The 17,181-nt window shown below is 34.9% G+C and overlaps 2 protein-coding genes across 6 annotated transcripts; one reads left to right on the top strand and one right to left on the bottom strand.

The window, feature by feature from the left end:
• Positions 1-4,543: 4,543 nt before the first annotated feature.
• On the bottom strand, positions 4,544-7,193 carry LOC103962644 (carbonyl reductase [NADPH] 1). Its single transcript, XM_009375387.3, has 4 exons — positions 7,055-7,193; positions 6,372-6,630; positions 6,053-6,247; positions 4,544-5,340 (listed from the first exon to the last, which is right to left on the bottom strand). Exons 1-4 carry the CDS (start codon positions 7,144-7,146, stop codon positions 4,945-4,947), a joined length of 942 nt encoding a protein of 313 aa, XP_009373662.1. The 5' UTR covers positions 7,147-7,193; the 3' UTR covers positions 4,544-4,944.
• A 2,876-nt stretch (positions 7,194-10,069) lies between these two features.
• Positions 10,070-13,603, top strand: LOC108868333. 5 transcript variants are annotated; one of them, XM_048566622.1, is made up of 6 exons: positions 10,070-10,226; positions 10,367-10,501; positions 10,591-10,691; positions 11,809-12,664; positions 12,860-13,009; positions 13,142-13,603. In XM_048566622.1, the coding sequence occupies exons 3-6, from the start codon at positions 10,603-10,605 to the stop codon at positions 13,361-13,363; spliced, it is 1,317 nt and encodes a 438-aa protein (XP_048422579.1). In that variant the 5' UTR covers positions 10,070-10,226; positions 10,367-10,501; positions 10,591-10,602; the 3' UTR covers positions 13,364-13,603. The 5 variants fall into 5 exon arrangements, with proteins under 5 accessions (XP_048422579.1, XP_048422577.1, XP_048422581.1 ...); XM_048566620.1 differs by having other exon boundaries at positions 10,586-10,691; XM_048566624.1 differs by having other exon boundaries at positions 10,071-10,226; positions 11,812-12,664.
• Positions 13,604-17,181: the final 3,578 nt, after the last annotated feature.

The following is a 17,181-nucleotide window of genomic DNA, read 5'->3' as shown; positions in this document are numbered from 1 at the left end:
TATTAATCCTTCTTGAATGCAATTTAAATCTGCGCTTGAATCAATTAAAGCGATGGTTTCGAAAGAAAAATCTTCGATTATTATCTTAATTTTTGAATACCATTTACGAATTCTGTCTAAAAGACTTAAAACAAGATTTTTTGAAGAAGAAGACTTGTTTGACTGTGCGTCAGAATCAGAATGTGAAGAAGAACTGTCTTGTTCAAGTGTTTGGGTGTGAACTCGACTGAGTTGTGAGCGAATTTCGATATTTTCGGATTTTAAAAACTTAATTTCCGATTTAATTTGATTAACTTCTTTTTGCAAATCTTTGATGGTGATTTGCTTTTTGGGTTTATTAAAACGTTCTATAGTGGTACTGAGAGAAATCTTTTGAGAAGAAGTTTGGCTAATGCCAGGTTCATGAAGAGAAATTAAATTTTTGAGTTTTTTCAAATAAAAAGATTTCAAATCAGGGTCATCGATTTTGCTAATTAATTCTATTAAAAACTCTTCTTGTTTATTAAGTACTGAAATTTTATTACAACAAGTGTCTATGCATCCAAACTTAATGTTTGGCGAAGAAACGTCGCTAGAACTATTAGAATCTGAGGCGGAAAAATCCAAAGTTTTATCAGATTGACTAGAGTCGATGTTCCTAATTTCTAAGGCCTGGATAAGTTGAACTTTCTCTTTGTCAGAGATTTTTAGCTGGTTAATAACCTTCTTAACTTTACATTCATTTGCAAAATGACCAAATTTGCCACATTTGTAACATTTCCCTTTTTATTCTGAAAATCCTTTTTAGATTTTCGAAAAGGTTTTTTGTTTGAAGATGGTTTTTCATAAAATTTATTTGTTTGGAAAGGTTTGTTGGAAGATCTTTTGTTTTTATAAAATCTGGATTGATGTTTAGCAAACCTGCTTGTTTGTTGGGCTTTTTTCTTTTTACTTGAAGGAGCTATTGGAGGTAAACCATATTGTTCACAAAACGTTCCAAGTTCATATTTAGCAATAGATTTATCTTTATTAACTTGTTTTGAAATCTTCATGTCGATACACATTTTCAATACTTCCTTTTATATAACATTGAATATGTTACCATAAGTAAGGGTATGATAAGGTATGACACCTTCTTCGTTTACTAAAACATTCCGAATTTTGTAAGCAAAAATGTTTGGTAAACCATTGATAAATTTTTATTTCCAAAAAGGTTGATTACTATCTTCTCGAAGCATAACTCTGGATATAAAATCATCTTTATACCATCTGAAATCACTTAAGGTTGGACACCTTAAATTACTCATTTGGTCGTGAATACGCGTAGTAACGTTGCTAGGTATTCCTATAAAGTGTTCTATAATCGTTTAAAGTAAAGTATTTATTCCGTCGGGTATTCCCTGTCCTATCGTTTCATCAAAGATGGGAAGTCCTTCCTCATCTTTTTTTATTGCAAAGCGTATTTCATCTCTGGATTGAGAAGTTAAGTGCTTCTCCCACCAAGAATGAAGCATTCCGGTGAAACCAGTGACTAATAGGTCAACGATTTGTGTTTGTGTAAAATTGTGATTGGAAATGTAGCTATTGGCAACCATGGACATGTGTTGAAGTTTGTTCAAAAGTTCTTGTTCTGACAATCCATCTATATTCCATTCATAGAGTTTGTCAGCAGAGATTGAAAATTGATTTTGAATATTTCTTTCTTCAAATTGAAGATCAGGAGGTGTTGGTTTGGGATACCAGTTTTTTGTAAAAGATGTGGGATTTACAGGATGAGTACGAATACGTTTCAAATCAAAAGTTGGTTGAATATTAATTTTTTGAAAAACATTTTCAATTTTTTGAATAGCAGAACTAGTTTCTGTTTCTTGAGAAGAATCTGGATCAGAAGTATTTTCTCCTTCAACAGAAACATCATTATTTTGCAAAACATTGACAACTTTTTCTTTTTTAAGCTCAGTAAGCATATGATCAATTTTTTGTAAAGTAGTCATAGACTTTAAAGCATTAGAGCTTGAAGAAGTATCAGTAAAATGGACTAATGGTTTTTCTTTCTGAGAAGTTTTTGGAAGAGACAATTTGTCGATTTTAGTTTCTATTTTGTCTAACTGTTTTCCAATAGTGTGAAGACTTTGGTTTGTAAAATTATTCTGTTCAATGACAGGTTTAAAACCAGAATCTTATTTTGGAATTTTAAAAGGAGTTGCGGGAATGTTGGTATTTCCAGTGGAAATCAAAATAGTTTCTTTGGGAGGATGACTAGAAGAAATCAGAGTTTTGTCTTTCTTAACCCAATTTTCTTTGGTAACAACCGTAACTTTATTTTTTGTTTCATAATATTTTTCAATAAAATCAAAGAAAGATATTTCAAATTGGTATTATTCTACAAAAGCTTTCCATTCGGCATATATGGCTAGCTTTTCTTCATCACAATACTTTTTTCTAAAAATATTTCTTCTGGGAATATTTTCCTCAGAAGCGATGTCAGCTTTAAGCTTCCTTCATCGGATTTTATTTGGTTTGTTTAAAATAAGTAATTGGTGATTCACCGATGCTGTTTCAAAATTAGAAGCAGATGGAGAAGTGGGTTCTTCTTGGTTTGGAGGATGGTAAATAGGATGTGCAATTTGTGAAGAAGTATTAACAGACTTTAATTTAAGCAAATAATTAATTAAATCTTGTTGTGCAGTTTCCTGCTCTTTTAATTTTTTATTTACTAAAGATTTGATCAAATCTTGATCTCAACCCAGTCTATCGGTTGACGTGGATCCAAAAAATACTGTCTGCTAGGAGCAAAAGATTTGTGTGAATGTACTGATTCATGAGATTGCCTTGATGGTCGATCAAAATTAATTTTTACAGTGCCAACAAAATATTGTTCGATGTTGTCTAGATTAACTAGACTATTTTGGACAGAAACCGGCTTACTTTCGTTGATTAAACACCAGTCTGAAGGGAGACTGATGTCTGACCACCTAATGGTTCTTGGTACTCTTATGTTTGCATTTTCTTGGGTTGTTTGGATCAAAAGGGTATGGTCGCGAAGGCTTTTGTTTAAAGCTTGGAAATTCATGTTTGTGCCAGTGGCTTTGTAATAAATTCTGAAAATAAGTACTAAATGTTGTGTTCCTTCCAGGACGTGATACCTAGAGGTTTTGATATTAAGAGTAAGAGCTTTTAAAACATGTGGATCGGAAAGACTTATTGTGAGATCGTGAAAACAATCAAAATGGATAGGTTCGTTGTAAAGACTGGATTCGATCATTCCTAGTATACTATCGTTGAAATCAGTAAATCTAGCGTCGCGTAGACATAAAAGGATAGAAGTGTTAAGACCTTTTCGGGTTAATGGCTTAACTGCAATTTGAACTAAACCAATATGAAGATAGTTATGACCATTTTTGCGATGCGCTTTGATTTGTTCTGGAGAAAATAATTGACAAGTCTCATGTTCTTTGCTAAAAGCATAAGCATTCTCAACTGTTTTGACGTGATGTTTTGATTTAAAAGAGGTCAAAAACCATTTTTTCTTGTAAATATTTTGGGTTGAAACCTTTGGAATATTCCATTCAGAAAAATCAATACTTTCATCTGTTTGAAAATCAAGTTTTTGTTTTTCATTGACAATGTCAGATATAGTTCCTAAGTTGGATCTAGAGCTAGTGCTGGCCATTGAACTAGATCTAAATAATCTACTCATGATGCACACAAAACAAATATGCTATATGCAAGACTTAAAAGATTCACCTTCCTCGTATGTCTAGACTCTTCCCCCGCTCATGCCTCTCCTGGGACTTAATGTTTAGACCACGTCTTACTGTTTGGCTGGAAAAAAGAAGAACTGAGGACCGACGATTAAGAAATACAAATAGAATATAAGAATGTATGAATCAGAAATAGATCAAATAAATGCTAATGCAATTGCCAACCACTTGGTTCTGATACCAAATGGGGTGGAACTAGTGGTAGGAGGCATAGCCTTCCATATTGTAGGAGGCAAAGCCTTCCATAGAATTCAGAGTGCGGAAGTAAAATACATATAAATATTGAAGTAATTCGAGATAATGAATGACAAAAAATTGAGGTTGATTGAAGCGGAATATCCATGTATGATCAATTATAACATGAATGAAAACAATTAAACTAAACATAGGTGTTATATTCATATTGAAAATGTATTAAAATTAGTGATGCAGATAGATTTTAAAAATAAGTTATATATATATATATATATAGAGAGAGAGAGAGAGATAGATATAGCACACTTATAAATAATACCTCATTGATAAGAGACTTCTAACTCAACTAGTTATTCAATTTTTACTTCTTCAATATCGCTTATATAAAAAAAAGATATACCCACAAAGTTCAATATTGTGGTAAGCTTCACTCATGCCCCATCAAAATTAAATTCTCTTGGAAGCAAGGATTTAGGCATTTACTAGTAGAATATAATTGAAGTAAGAAAAATAGTAGAGCAGGATTTAGACATTTACTAGTAGAGTATCAAAATTATTTCCCAACATGATACCAAAAAATTCTTCAAATGCACATAGAAAAATCACTTGCATTGATAGGTAAAACCCAAACAAAATAAACAGTGGCATAACAATCACTAAGTGAATACTTCCCAACTTAATCCCTAACCCCAATAACTAAACACGATTGGGAACAAAATGGTGCTTTTAAAAATCCCATCTTTCCGATGACACAGAAGCACGTCGCATAACCTTTGTTGACATCAAATACGTTCTAGCATCCAACCTATCCGTCTACACTCTACAGTAAGTTGCTGGCTCTCTTCTTCAACATAATTCATAAGGTATTCACTCACGGCATATTGCAGTTCGGAAGATGTCGATTACATTAGAATCTTCACTTGTATAAGGGCTGTAACGGATGTGAAGTCCGTAATGAAGCAATTGAACTGTTGCACAAACTTTGTTAGTCTTTAGACAGACTACCTTAGAAGCTTATCTCACGTCTTTCAGCGAAAAACTTCCCCGTTACTGCCAGGTCTGGAAGCAAGGCAAGCCAAACTGCAGTGTCAGCCCCTGCTTCAACTGAAATATTCCCAGCATAACCTGTCATAGCAGTCTTCACCCAACCTGGGCAGTAACAGTTGATATAAATTTTCTGGCCTTCTGGTCTGTCTGATAGCATCTTTGCCATCAGCCTGGTGTAAGTGTTGACTGCAAGTTTTGATACCGAGTAGTCAGTGAACGTTTTAGGCCACCCACCGGATTCCCAAGTGCCATCTTGTACTTGTTGTAGAAAACTGGAAACTGTTTGATCAATCAGTTCCTCAGTGATTGTGTCCAAATTGCTAAATTTCTCTCTCAAACACACATCTTCAATTTTCTGTCAAGAAAAAAAAAAAATGATTAGATAGATATAAAACAAAGCTGTGCAAGTGCATATGGTCGGGGAAAGATGAACAAGTTTCATTAAACTTCTGATAATTTTTCAATAAATATGTAGCATCAAATGATATCACAATGGAGATTCACATCACGCTACTGATATCCCTTAGAGAGAAATCAGAGTTGATTAGAAAACCCGACGGCAGCTGGAAATCTAGCAAGCCTCTCAGAGACGCTTCATCTAGCAGCTAGACACTTACTTTCCTGACCTGTTCCGACACCAAATCCACCTCATATCATCCACCCATGGTTTCTCAACAGTGTTCCTCAATCCAGCAGCATAACCTGGGCGAACTATAAGGCCTCCTAGGAATTTGATGCCATTGGGACAAACATAAAGGCAGGTTCTCAAACTTCTGGTCAAAAGGGTAACACTCTGCTAGCACCCAGATGAGCACAAACCCTCTTCTTAACTTCTATAACCTAAATCGGTTATTTTGAAATCCATCAAGTTTTGACCTTTTAGAAAACACTACTTATTTCTTTTCAAGCATGCAACCAAAGATCTCACTGCCCCACGAAAAGTAGCGATCTAGCCCATCCCTGAGCACAACATCCTCCAATTTCCCTACCCGCAACATTGACATACATAAAAAGGATGAATTTTTTATGAATACAAAAGAAAAGATGTAAGAAACCAAGTTACTTACACTCCGCTTGCCATTTATTCTACCCAATCTTGAGCTCACATTAACAATACGAGCTCCAGCAACTGAAGGTTTCATCAAGGGGATCATTGCTTGAATCATATTTTTGGTGCCATAATAATTTGTAGTAATAACCTGAGATGCATACTCAACAGTATTATCAAAACCCTGATTGAAATTAACAGCTGCATTATTTATCTGCAAGATTGAAGGGGGAGAAAAATAATTGCATAAAATTAGAACCCGTATGGAAAATGGCAAAGTACAGCTGGGAATGGAATGAAACAGTTTATCTTCAAAGCCCAAAATCTGATCAACTCACCAGAATATCCAACCCACCATAGTTTTGTTTCAACCAGTCACAAAACTCGGTGATGGACGCCGTGTCTAACACATCGAGCTGATGACAAAACACATTGAAACCACCTTCTTGGAAGACCTTAGCCGCTTCAAGCCCCACACTGTGGTCTCTGGATGTGAGTACAACAGTCACCCCTTGTGCCGCAAGCTGCTTCGAAATCTCAAACCCAATCCCCCTGTTACCCCCAGTCACCACCGCAACGGTCTCCGCTGACCACCACCTACACAGTCACACACATGTATGCCCAAATACACAAATCACAATTGGGTTGATCGTTTTGTTGTTCTGAATTCATGAACATGAAGAAATTGCAAAACTAACAAAGATCACAACAGCTAGAGACTAAATTAAGATCATGCATTCCACCATGCACAAAATCACAAATGTGTCTTTTTTTTTTTTTTTTTTTTTTGTGTGTGTTCGATTCACAAACATGAAGAAATTGCAAAACTTGCAAAAATCATAACATCCAATGCACAAATGACAAATCACAACTGGGTTTTTTGTTCAGTTCTGTTTTCAATTACGAACACAAAAAAATTGCAAATATAACAAAGATAACAACAGCTAGAGTCATCATTTTTTACTCTATCAGAAATGGAAATGTGAGGAAAATTGAACGAGCAAAGTAAGAGCAAACCAACCTCTGGTGATCGGAATAAGGAATGGTTCTGAGGAGGGAGATTTCTTGGAGTCTCTTTTCTTTTCTTTCTTTGGCTCTTTCAGATTTTTCCATGTCTGCTCTGCGCTCTGCGTCTTGAGAGAGAGAGAGAGATAGAGAGAGATGGAGAGAGATAGAGAGTGAGAGAGCGTTTGTTTTGGTTAGTTTAGCGTCGTTGGAACAGTTTTATCACAGCCGCCGCGGCTCTAGGAGCGACAGGGCTCCGTCATTTGCCACGTTGTTGGTTTTGGTCAAGTGCGTGGCCCGATGTTTCATCGTCAAAACTCCTGCCATAATTTCGGATCTTTTCTCTCCTCCTAACCATTGCTTCCCATGCAATGGACTTCCAGAACTTGCGCTGTGGTGGCCCGACCCAAAGGCTTGCAGCCGGATTGGGTTGCGTTGGGCTGACTTGATTTTAATACAATACAATACAATACAATACTTCCTTCGTTTCTTTTTCCTTTAACGTAACATTATTTTACGGTTAGTAAAAAAAAAAAAAAATAATAATAATAATTTAAAGGTATGTTTAGATAAATTCATCTAACTTAAAAATCATTTAATCATTCAAATGTGGCGAATAAATTGACGGTTCTAATAACATCTAGCATCCTCATGATAAATGATTAATATGTTTGTTTATTCATATGGATGACTGAGCAGCTTAGAATGAAATTTTCTAAAAATAATTTTTAGATGATGATAAAGAGAATGTCAGTTTCGATTATGACGGTTATACAATGGTAAATTAAAAAGGGGAGATAATGTGGGGTGCTTAAGAGACGTCCGATTTAATTATGAAATTGGTTTATAATTACTTTGTACAAAAATTTACAATTAAAAAGTGTATTCAGTTGATACGTTGTTATTATTCAATCAGTATGTCATCAGTATTCGGTTAATATCTCGTCAGTGTTGGATATCTCGACAGTATTATCATATGTCATCACTACTTGCTCAATATGTTGTTAGTTTTAGCGGTTGAGTTGTTTTATGGAAGTAGCATTTTGAGATTCAAAATCCTCTTTTTTGTCAAGGGAGGGGCCACGGGCCCATCCTGATTACAATGTAAGAAATTTACTTGTGGCCCAAAGCCTACAGTGTTGCGTAACATGAGAAAGAAGATGGATTGTCCACATGAAAAAGTTGACTCCAACCACATTGTCGTCTTCAGATTCTAATAGTTTTGTTGTTTTGTATTTATAGTTTAATGAAACGGTGAGTTTGCAGATGAGGGTTTTAAAACAATTTTTAATATTATTTCTAAAGCAACCTAATCATATATTATTCGTAGACTTCCTTTTTGCCCTCTTCTATAGTTACCCTCCTCTCTCTGCCTCCTATTGAGTTGTATTGTGCAATTCTTTTGATTCTCTCTATTGAATTTAATGGGTCTTTCAGTTTTATGAAAATTACTTCAATTACTCATGTTATAAGTTCAAAAAAAAAAAAAATCCATACGTTTATGAAAGACCCTCTGTCACATAAAATTCTGACTCTGTCACTGTTCTTTGTCACCCATCCCACCATCCCTTCCTCCATCGCCTCCTCCATTCGACATTGCATTTGCAAAATCATAGTCAAGCTTACTAGCACAATAATTTCCCAACTTTTATATCCATGAGTTGTCATCGCTTCCGATTGATCCCATTTCCAAACTCCATATGAGCGACTAAGAGGCTGTTTGAAAACATTTTTGCTTCTAGTTTTTAATTCTGAATTTTTTTTCATTTTCTCGAAAACTGAAAATCGTTTGGTAGCTATTTTCAGTATAAACCAAAACTTAAACATTGAAAGTCAAATTTTAAAAACTCAAAAAACTAACTTTCATTTTTTGGTTTTTGATTTTCAGTTTTCAAACTGAAGGTGTTACCAAACGAGTTTTCAATTGAAAACCAAATAATTACCAAACAACCCTAAACTGAAACAGACCTCTTCAAAATTTTAAACTATCATGCCTACAATCCCTTCTAGATTAGATCGACTTTTCTAACATTTTCCCACAAACAACGCGCCGCGCCAAGAAATTATAAACATGTGGTAATTGACTAGTTTTGTAATCAAAACTCAAAAGATAACCGCAGCTAGCTAGCGCTATGAACAATTTGAAGACCTATTAATTCTAAGAACCAATTACATGATCAATTCATAGATGTAGATTTCGTACTTATGAATCCTCAGAAATAATGTGTTTGGGTCAATTTTCTGTATATTGATTGTCTTCCGTAAGGAGTTTTTTATATCCCTTTAGAGAACTAATATCTAAAGACCATTTAATAACAGCTGCTAATATTCACTTAGCAACATTTACTGTGAGTAGCAACTAATGTTGACAATATATATATATATATATATATATATCAAAGCCCGCCCAGAGGGTGTGCAACAGGTGCCACCGCACAGGGCCCCCGGTTCAGAAGGGCTCCCAAATTTTCATTACATGTATACATATGCATATAAAATAGAGTAGATGCAAAAGACAATGTCATATGTGGTTCTAGTGCTAGCGGTTTAGCCTTTTTTTCCTTATATCCGTTGTGCTGGGTTTGAATCCCTGTGATATTGTTTTGCTATTTTAAGTTTTTGAAATTTGTAAACTTAAAAAGGAGATAACAAGAACATTGTTTTGCTATTTTAAGGAGATAACAAAAACACATCCAACGCGTATCGAACTCAGGACCTTTGAAGGTAAGGAAAAACACCTCGGCGATCAAACAACTTATTTTTGTTATAGTAAATTGTAATATTTTAGTTTTATAGATGAACAAAATTGAAAAAAAAAAAAATACTAAAAAAATATTACATTAAAAAGAATGAAGGGCCTCCATTTAAGTTTTGCACAGGATCCCTAAATACTCAGGTATCTCCATGTTGTTGACAGATAGCAACTATTGTTGAAATCTGCTATATACATATATTGTTTGAATCTTTAACAGCAGCTCTTTTTGACTTCAAAATCTTACTAGCAAAATGGAAAAACTTGGACAAAAAGAAAAAATTGACTTTGACAAATCTTTCTTGTTCACCAAACCATCGTAATCAATCGAATATTGAATAATACGCAGTCGATCCCTCCGTACGTAACTCCGGCAATCATTCACCCCTCATTATAGCGGCTTCGAGTATCACTTGCAATCTTTTTACTCCGATAGGTTTGAATGTTTGATCCAAATTGAATAAACCTAAGATGAAACTAAATGCAGTCATATTTTCTTAGTTCCCTTAATTAGCATCGTCATGGCTGAGGGCTGACTGCTAATCTAACGCTTATACCATTATTTGGCTTGTGCAGGAAGAAATTAACCCATCTGTCTTTCCTGAAGTGGCAGCGGCGATAAGCTTCCATGGAATAGTCTAAGATTGCCCGTAAGTTCTATTCCTCGTGGGATGACCAAGGACAAGTAAACCGTACACAGTGATAAAACATGTACAATTCCAGATTCCAGGCAATTTCTCACGTTTTATTTTCTTCATTTGTGTTTGACACACTTACAAATAAGTATATATATAGGATAGGATGGATAGGTAATGGATTCATATCTTACACGGTGCTCATCTTCACCTCATACTCTTTCGGTGGTTGAGAGCTTCCTCTTCCAGCAGACATCCATTTCGGAGTACTCTCTCTACTTTTAACCTTTTTATTTTCATTATTCTTTCAATTTTTATGGGGTTTGTAGATTCAATCAAGGTGGAAAACAGTTTATAGCAATTACATTGTCTTGGTTTTTTATATTTTGAAGGGTTTTTCTTATGTCTTTTCTTATATCCACAATGTTACTCCAGACAAACAAAAACTGACCTAATAGAAGTAAGGTCTGTAATTATATCTGAAACCCGCCTATACTAGAACGTATGTAAATGAGGGAATAATTTTCCTCACCACTTTATAATTGTTGGATGAGTTTAAATTTTGAGATCTGTGTAGTGGATAAACACAAATATCAAAATTTAAATTCATTCAATAGTAATAATTAAGTAGGGTAATGAGCATTACCATCTCAAACTTGAGGGTAGTGAGGAAAAATGCACCCATGTAAATGACGAGATCAGTTTTGTGTGTTTATAGTCCCTGTAACTATTTGAAAATCTTTTCCCCCATTACAGAAAGCCCTTCAAACTTGCTTTTTAGCTAACTTTTTTGTTTCTTGCGCGTTTCGAATTTGTGATGAACGTGAACATTTATGTCGTCATATCATGTTATTTTATTATCTTACGCTTGAATATTATTTTGTAATTTCTGATAGTTTATATATTTATTGATTGATTGACATAAAAAAATAAGAGATGAATAATACTTTCTTCATTCTTAATTAAGTGAGAAGTTCTCAAATCTCGCTAACGGGGTATTATTTTACATACAAATGTCATAATTTGAGTCATATATCATTGTTTAAAGATATTTCTAGAAAAAATTTATTTGAGTTAGAGTTTCTTTGGTTATCTATATGAATCAAAGAAATTGACAGTTTACCTCAAGAATGCTACTTTGTTATTATAACCATCAATTTTTTTTCAACATATATGGATGACAATGGTATCCAAATTGAAGAATTTTTTACAGATGGTCTTAAATTCTAATAAAAACAATAAACGGTTTCGTTTCTACAGTTATACAATGAAATGATATCACATTAGTGAAGGAAGACTTTTCTCTTAAAAGTATTATCCATAAGAGATTTCATGAGCATTTTGCGCGAGTATTTTTCTAAGAGATTACCATTTCATTATTAGCAGGAAAATGGCACGTTGTTTTCAAGGTTGGGTATTTTTGTTAGCCGTGCTAGTATTGGCATTAAGCACTCCATGTTCACATGCACATCTGAAACACAAGAAATTTAAGACCAAGACTGGCGTCTACCTCTCCCCTAAGTTTGTGTTGGAACCAGGATTAAGTTCCAGCAAATACTTTTACAACGTTCACTTCCCAAAAGGTCACATTGCCCTAAAGAGTTTCAATGCTGAAATAATTGATGAAGAAGGGAATTCCAGTCCTCTTCATGAAGTCTACGTCCATCACTGGCTTGTTGAAAGATATTATGCTCGGAAAGGTTACGTGGAGCCAGATCAGCAGCTTCCCCAGCAGCTCTCGGAATCGGATGTTATATGGCTGAGGAACAGTGGGATGTGCCAGAATGGTGCTCTTGGACAATATTTTGGACTCGGATCCGAAACACGAAAAACAGCCACACACGTTCCAGGTCATTATGGAATCGAAGTTGGGGATGGTAAAGGGGTTCCTGAAGGGTTTGAGGAGAGATGGATGCTCAACGTGCATGCAATTGATACTAGAGGTGTGGAATATGACCTAGGGTGCACGGAGTGCAGGTGTGATATGTATAACGTGTCCAGGGATCCAAGTGGCCAGCCTCTGCCGGCTGGGTACGCCGGGGGTTTGACATGTTGCCCTGATGGTGCAAAGTGCAGACTGAAACAAGGGTTTGGTGGTGAAAAGAAAAACCACTACTTGAGATATACTGTGAAGTGGGTTGACTGGTCCGAGTCTGTTGTGCCTGTCAAGATTTATATCCTTGATGCCACTGATAGAATGAATCATTCAGCACCTACTGGAGCTAAACACAATTGCCTGGTAATTAATTAATTTATGAACTTAATTTTGTACTGTATGACATTAACATTCTCTTATCAAACACTGTCTGTCTCGATACAACGTAAAACTTCGTTATTTTGATTGCTAATTTGTTGCTAACACGCATGGGTGGTTCATCGTTACAGTTTGACAACATAAATCTTTTGATTCTTTATGTATCTTTCTTTTGTGTAGGTCGAATATGATGTTGAAAAATCTTGCAATGCCACTAATGGGTGCTTAGACAACAAATGGGCAAAGATTACAATGCCAACCGGTGGTTATGTCATCTATGGTGTAGCCCATCAGCACATTGGGGGGCTTGGTTCAACACTGCATGGAGAGGTGCTTTTTTTCTTCCACTCCAAGTAATTTAATTGGTTGTTAATCAAATTAGTAATTATACACTGTCGTAGTGTCATTAACCAACTGATTAACTAATGTTCTTGCTAATTAATTGTAATCGTTTTAATTTAGGATGGAAGGGTTTTGTGTTCGTCAACACCAATTTATGGAAAAGGCAAAAAAGCGGGAAATGAGGCTGGTTATGTCATTGGAATGACCACTTGTTACCCTCGGCCGGGCTCAGTCAAGATAAAAGATGGAGAGACACTGACTGTAGTTTCTAACTACGAGAGCACTCAGATGCATAGCGGAGTTATGGGTCTCTTCTACATTTTGGTTGCAGAAACACTTTGAGTAACATAAGCTACTATTATCACATAAAATAAACATTTGTAAGATCATATTCATCTGTTTGGTGAACGTGTGATGAAGTTATAAAGCTCCTATCAACTTAATAAATTTGAAGATTTGCATAAATATTCAGGTGCTTGTTCACGATATGATCGTCACTATATGCAAAGTTGAAAGCAAGATATCAGTTTAGCACCATCTCGTTTGAATAAAAATTTGATGTCGTTACCGACATATTCATCCTGTTTTCACTCGGTTTTTATATTGTAGTGAAGCAAAACGTTTTCAATTCTGTTCATATATTTTTTGTAATCATATGATATTCTGTTTGTAGATTAGGTGATTGGGTATTTCTTTTTGGAAAATACCTAAAAATAGGATATTTTTTTAATTTTGTGATAGAAATAAGACATTTCAAATATGCACATGCCATGCACAACAATCAGACAGAAATAAGATTTTTCCCACACCTTAAAATGACTAAATTGTCCTCCCATATAAATAGGTTATCCAGAAATTTTAGCTCTCATTTCTCATTTTGTAGAGAGAGAAACAGAGGAGGGAGAGAGAAAATCCCTCTCCCCAAATTCTAGTTCAAAGAACCCTAACCCACCTATCTTCATCCAAGAGCTCTCTCTAATCCACTCAACTTCTTCATCCAAGCTCTCTTTCTCCTCTCTCTATATTTCGAGTATGCACAAGAGCTCTCTTTCTCACCCACCCATCTTCTTCGATTTTTACCTTTTCATTCATAGGTTTTGTGAACTGGGTTTGCTTAATTTTGCTTTTTGATTGATGAATTTTTGGAGTTGAAGTGATTGGTTTGGTGTTTCTTGGAGGAGACCCAAATCCTTCAATTTTGATTTTTGATTTTCTTATCATTTCTCTGATTTATATGTAGGTTTTCATTTATTCTGTCTACTCCCTCCCTTAGCTCCCTCTCTCAATCCAAATTTACAAGCACTAAAATTAGGTTTAGCTTTTGCCGCAATTAAATGAAAAAACGTATTAAAGGTCAGTTGCCTTTTGGAGAAGAGATAAATTTGGTGGAAAAGAGGGAAATCAGAGTGGAAAGAAGGAAGAAAGAAGGATATGGACAAAATTGTTTCGCGTGCTCGTTCGCTTTCTTCGTATTAAGCTCGCTCATACACTGTATGTACACGACATGCACAAGTTATGCGCACAGATCTAAGCTCAACCTAAAAACTCATAGCTCACAGCTCTCTCTTCGAAAAATGACACAATTAGATAAATGACCCTAAACTTTATATGAAGAATCGAAAATTCATTAATTTGAATATGGTATCAAATTTAATTGGGTCCAAATATTTCAAGGATTTGAAAAAATTGCAGTTTGAATGGGCATGAAAGAACCCAACTGAATCAAAGGAAATTGTTTCACAAACTCGTCCGCTTTTTTTTGTATTTGTAGGGCTTGCCTCTGAATCAAAGGAAAAAAAAATAGTAAACTACGTGTGAAGAGTATCAAAGATATAAATATGCACCATCTACACATAATACACTATATACATACCATTCCCACAAATTATGAAATTTAAACAAGCATCAATAATATTTTTACAATATAATAATTACCTAAACCCTAATATTGTTCTTCACATACTTCTAGCAAAAAAATAATGTACCCAGGTAATTATTAATATATTTTAAAAATGAATATTGATATCTTATAAAACTAAAATAAATAGATGTAATTAGCATGGTTATATTGAGCAAAAAAGAAAAAAAAAAGTGTGACGGGGCGGTGCACGCTCACCCATACACGCATAAGCCGTGATACATATGTTTGATTGTTTCAAACAGGTTGGAAGTCTCCAACTTCTCATCTCAGACAACTCTTTTTTTTTTCTGGTACGCTTCTTCAGCCTTTCATTTTTATGACTGAATTATATTTGTTCATTTCCATATTAACCATATGAAAATTTCGCCTGGAAAGTACATAGTATGTTCAGAAATGCGCACTTTCAATACGGAAATGATTTCCGCATACTTCCTTATAAAATTAGGAGAGAGATGGAGAAAAAAGGAGAGTGCGATATCATTTACCTTATGCCCTCCCTTTTCTCCTCCTCAGTCCGTCCCTTTTGTGAGTAGTGATGGAGACAGTTGAAAGAATATGTAGAAGGAGAAAATTAGAGTGTGAAAATCGCTTCACATGTGATTACCCTAATCCATAATTCTTGCAAAAACGCATAAAGGAAATTAATTTTGAAGTGTTGTTATTGATACTTCAAAAATGTCTTCCTTTCGCTTTACCCCTATCCTTTTATAAGGGATGGTGATGGGTTTTTTGGAGTGTCAACAACATCGATTGTTATGAGGAATGTCCACTTGTTATCCTCAACCCGGCTCAGTCAAAATAAACGATGGGGAGACTCTGACTCTAGTATCTAATTACAGCAGCTCCCAGACACACACAGGAGTTATGGATCTCTTCTACATTTTGGTTGCAGACTACCTCCCAAAGTCCTCTGTGCTTAGCTTTGACTCTAACTTATCATCTCAAACTCCTCTTTTTACTCTAGGGGAGATGATCTCTTTCACCAAAACCATCAAATCAAGTGATATGGACCCTTAAAATTTGATCCAATGACTAAAATATGAGTCCCTTTAAAAGTTATAATAATTTTAGCCGTTGGATCAAATTTCAAAGTTTTAGATCACTTGATTTGGTGGCTTTGGTGGAAGAGGTCTGCCTTACTCTGATACGCTCTTCGCTTCCTCTTTATGTTTGATTTATATTTAGGGGTAGGCATAACAACCATCAGACCGGAAAACCGAATGAAACCGTGATAAAAAAAAACCTTAAAAACCGCGTTGACCAAACAAGTTAAAACTGGAACAAAAACCGAACCGAACCGTTTCAAATAGTTCCCGTTTGGAAATATTAAGAACCGAAGGAACCGGACCGAACTGTTTTTAATATAAATTATTTTTTTATTATTATTTTTATATAAATAAGACATTTTTCTTACTTCTCTCCCCTCCTTTGTTGTTTTATCACTTTTCTCCCCTTACATTATTTTTCTCTATTATTTTCTAGTATATTATGCATTATGTACATTTTAGTTTTAGTTTAAGATCTACACTTTGGTTTTGATATGAGCCTTTCTATCTATTGATTTACCACTCAAATTTACTTGAATTTGTGGTTGAAATACGTGTTTGGTACTAGAAGAAGAAAATTAGAAAAAAAAACATATATTTAATTTTGGTTAGAATCATAAACCGGCATAAACCGAACTGTACGGTTTTGGTAATAAATTTAAGCGGAATTGCACCAAACCAAACAGTTGAAAATTTTCCATTTTGAGGGTGGAACCGGACTGTGCCCACCTCTACTTATATTTATTCATTTCTATATTAACCCATATGAAAATTCGCATGGAAAGTACATAATTTGTTTAGAAATGTGCAAATTTGATAAAAAAAAAAAATTGATTTTCACGCTCACTTTTATTCAGTTTTAGCATTTGATTGATCAAATAAAAAAAAAAATCAAGAGAGAAATAAAAAGAGTGCAAAGTCATTTACCTTATGCACTTCCCCTTTTCTCCCATGCAGTCCTTCCTTTTGCGAATAATGATAGAAACATCTGGAAGAATGAAAATTTAGAGCGTGAAAATCGCTTCACTTGTGATTATCCGTACTATAATTATTGCAAAACAATATAAAAGAACTGAGGAGCTGTTACAAAATATTGGCACTCCAAAGACATTATCTTTAACTCCTCGAAGTGCAGTTTTTCCCCTATGTTTTTATAAGAGATGCGTGTATGATGACGTTTTTGGAATACCAAT

This window comes from the organism of the source record quoted next, unplaced genomic scaffold (genome assembly GCF_019419815.1).
Source record: "Pyrus x bretschneideri cultivar Hongxiangsu unplaced genomic scaffold, Pyrus_bretschneideri_v1 Contig42, whole genome shotgun sequence".
NCBI lineage: Eukaryota > Viridiplantae > Streptophyta > Magnoliopsida > Rosales > Rosaceae > Pyrus > Pyrus x bretschneideri.
Note: the sequence above shows the minus strand (reverse complement) of the source record. Positions and strands in the feature narration are given on the sequence as shown.

Coding starts and splice junctions, on each gene's coding strand:
- LOC103962644 (XM_009375387.3), bottom strand. CDS start 7,146: ATGGAAAAATCTGAAAGAGCCAAAGAAAGAAAAGAAAAGAGACTCCAA. Junction 6,248..6,371: donor ATGGTGGGTTGGATATTCTG/GTGAGTTGATCA, acceptor TCAATCTTGCAG/ATAAATAATGCAGCTGTTAA. Junction 5,341..6,052: donor GAATAAATGGCAAGCGGAGT/GTAAGTAACTTG, acceptor TTTTCTTGACAG/AAAATTGAAGATGTGTGTTT.
- LOC108868333 (XM_048566622.1), top strand. CDS start 10,603: ATGGATTCATATCTTACACGGTGCTCATCTTCACCTCATACTCTTTCG. Junction 12,665..12,859: donor GAGCTAAACACAATTGCCTG/GTAATTAATTAA, acceptor TCTTTTGTGTAG/GTCGAATATGATGTTGAAAA. Junction 13,010..13,141: donor GTTCAACACTGCATGGAGAG/GTGCTTTTTTTC, acceptor GTTTTAATTTAG/GATGGAAGGGTTTTGTGTTC.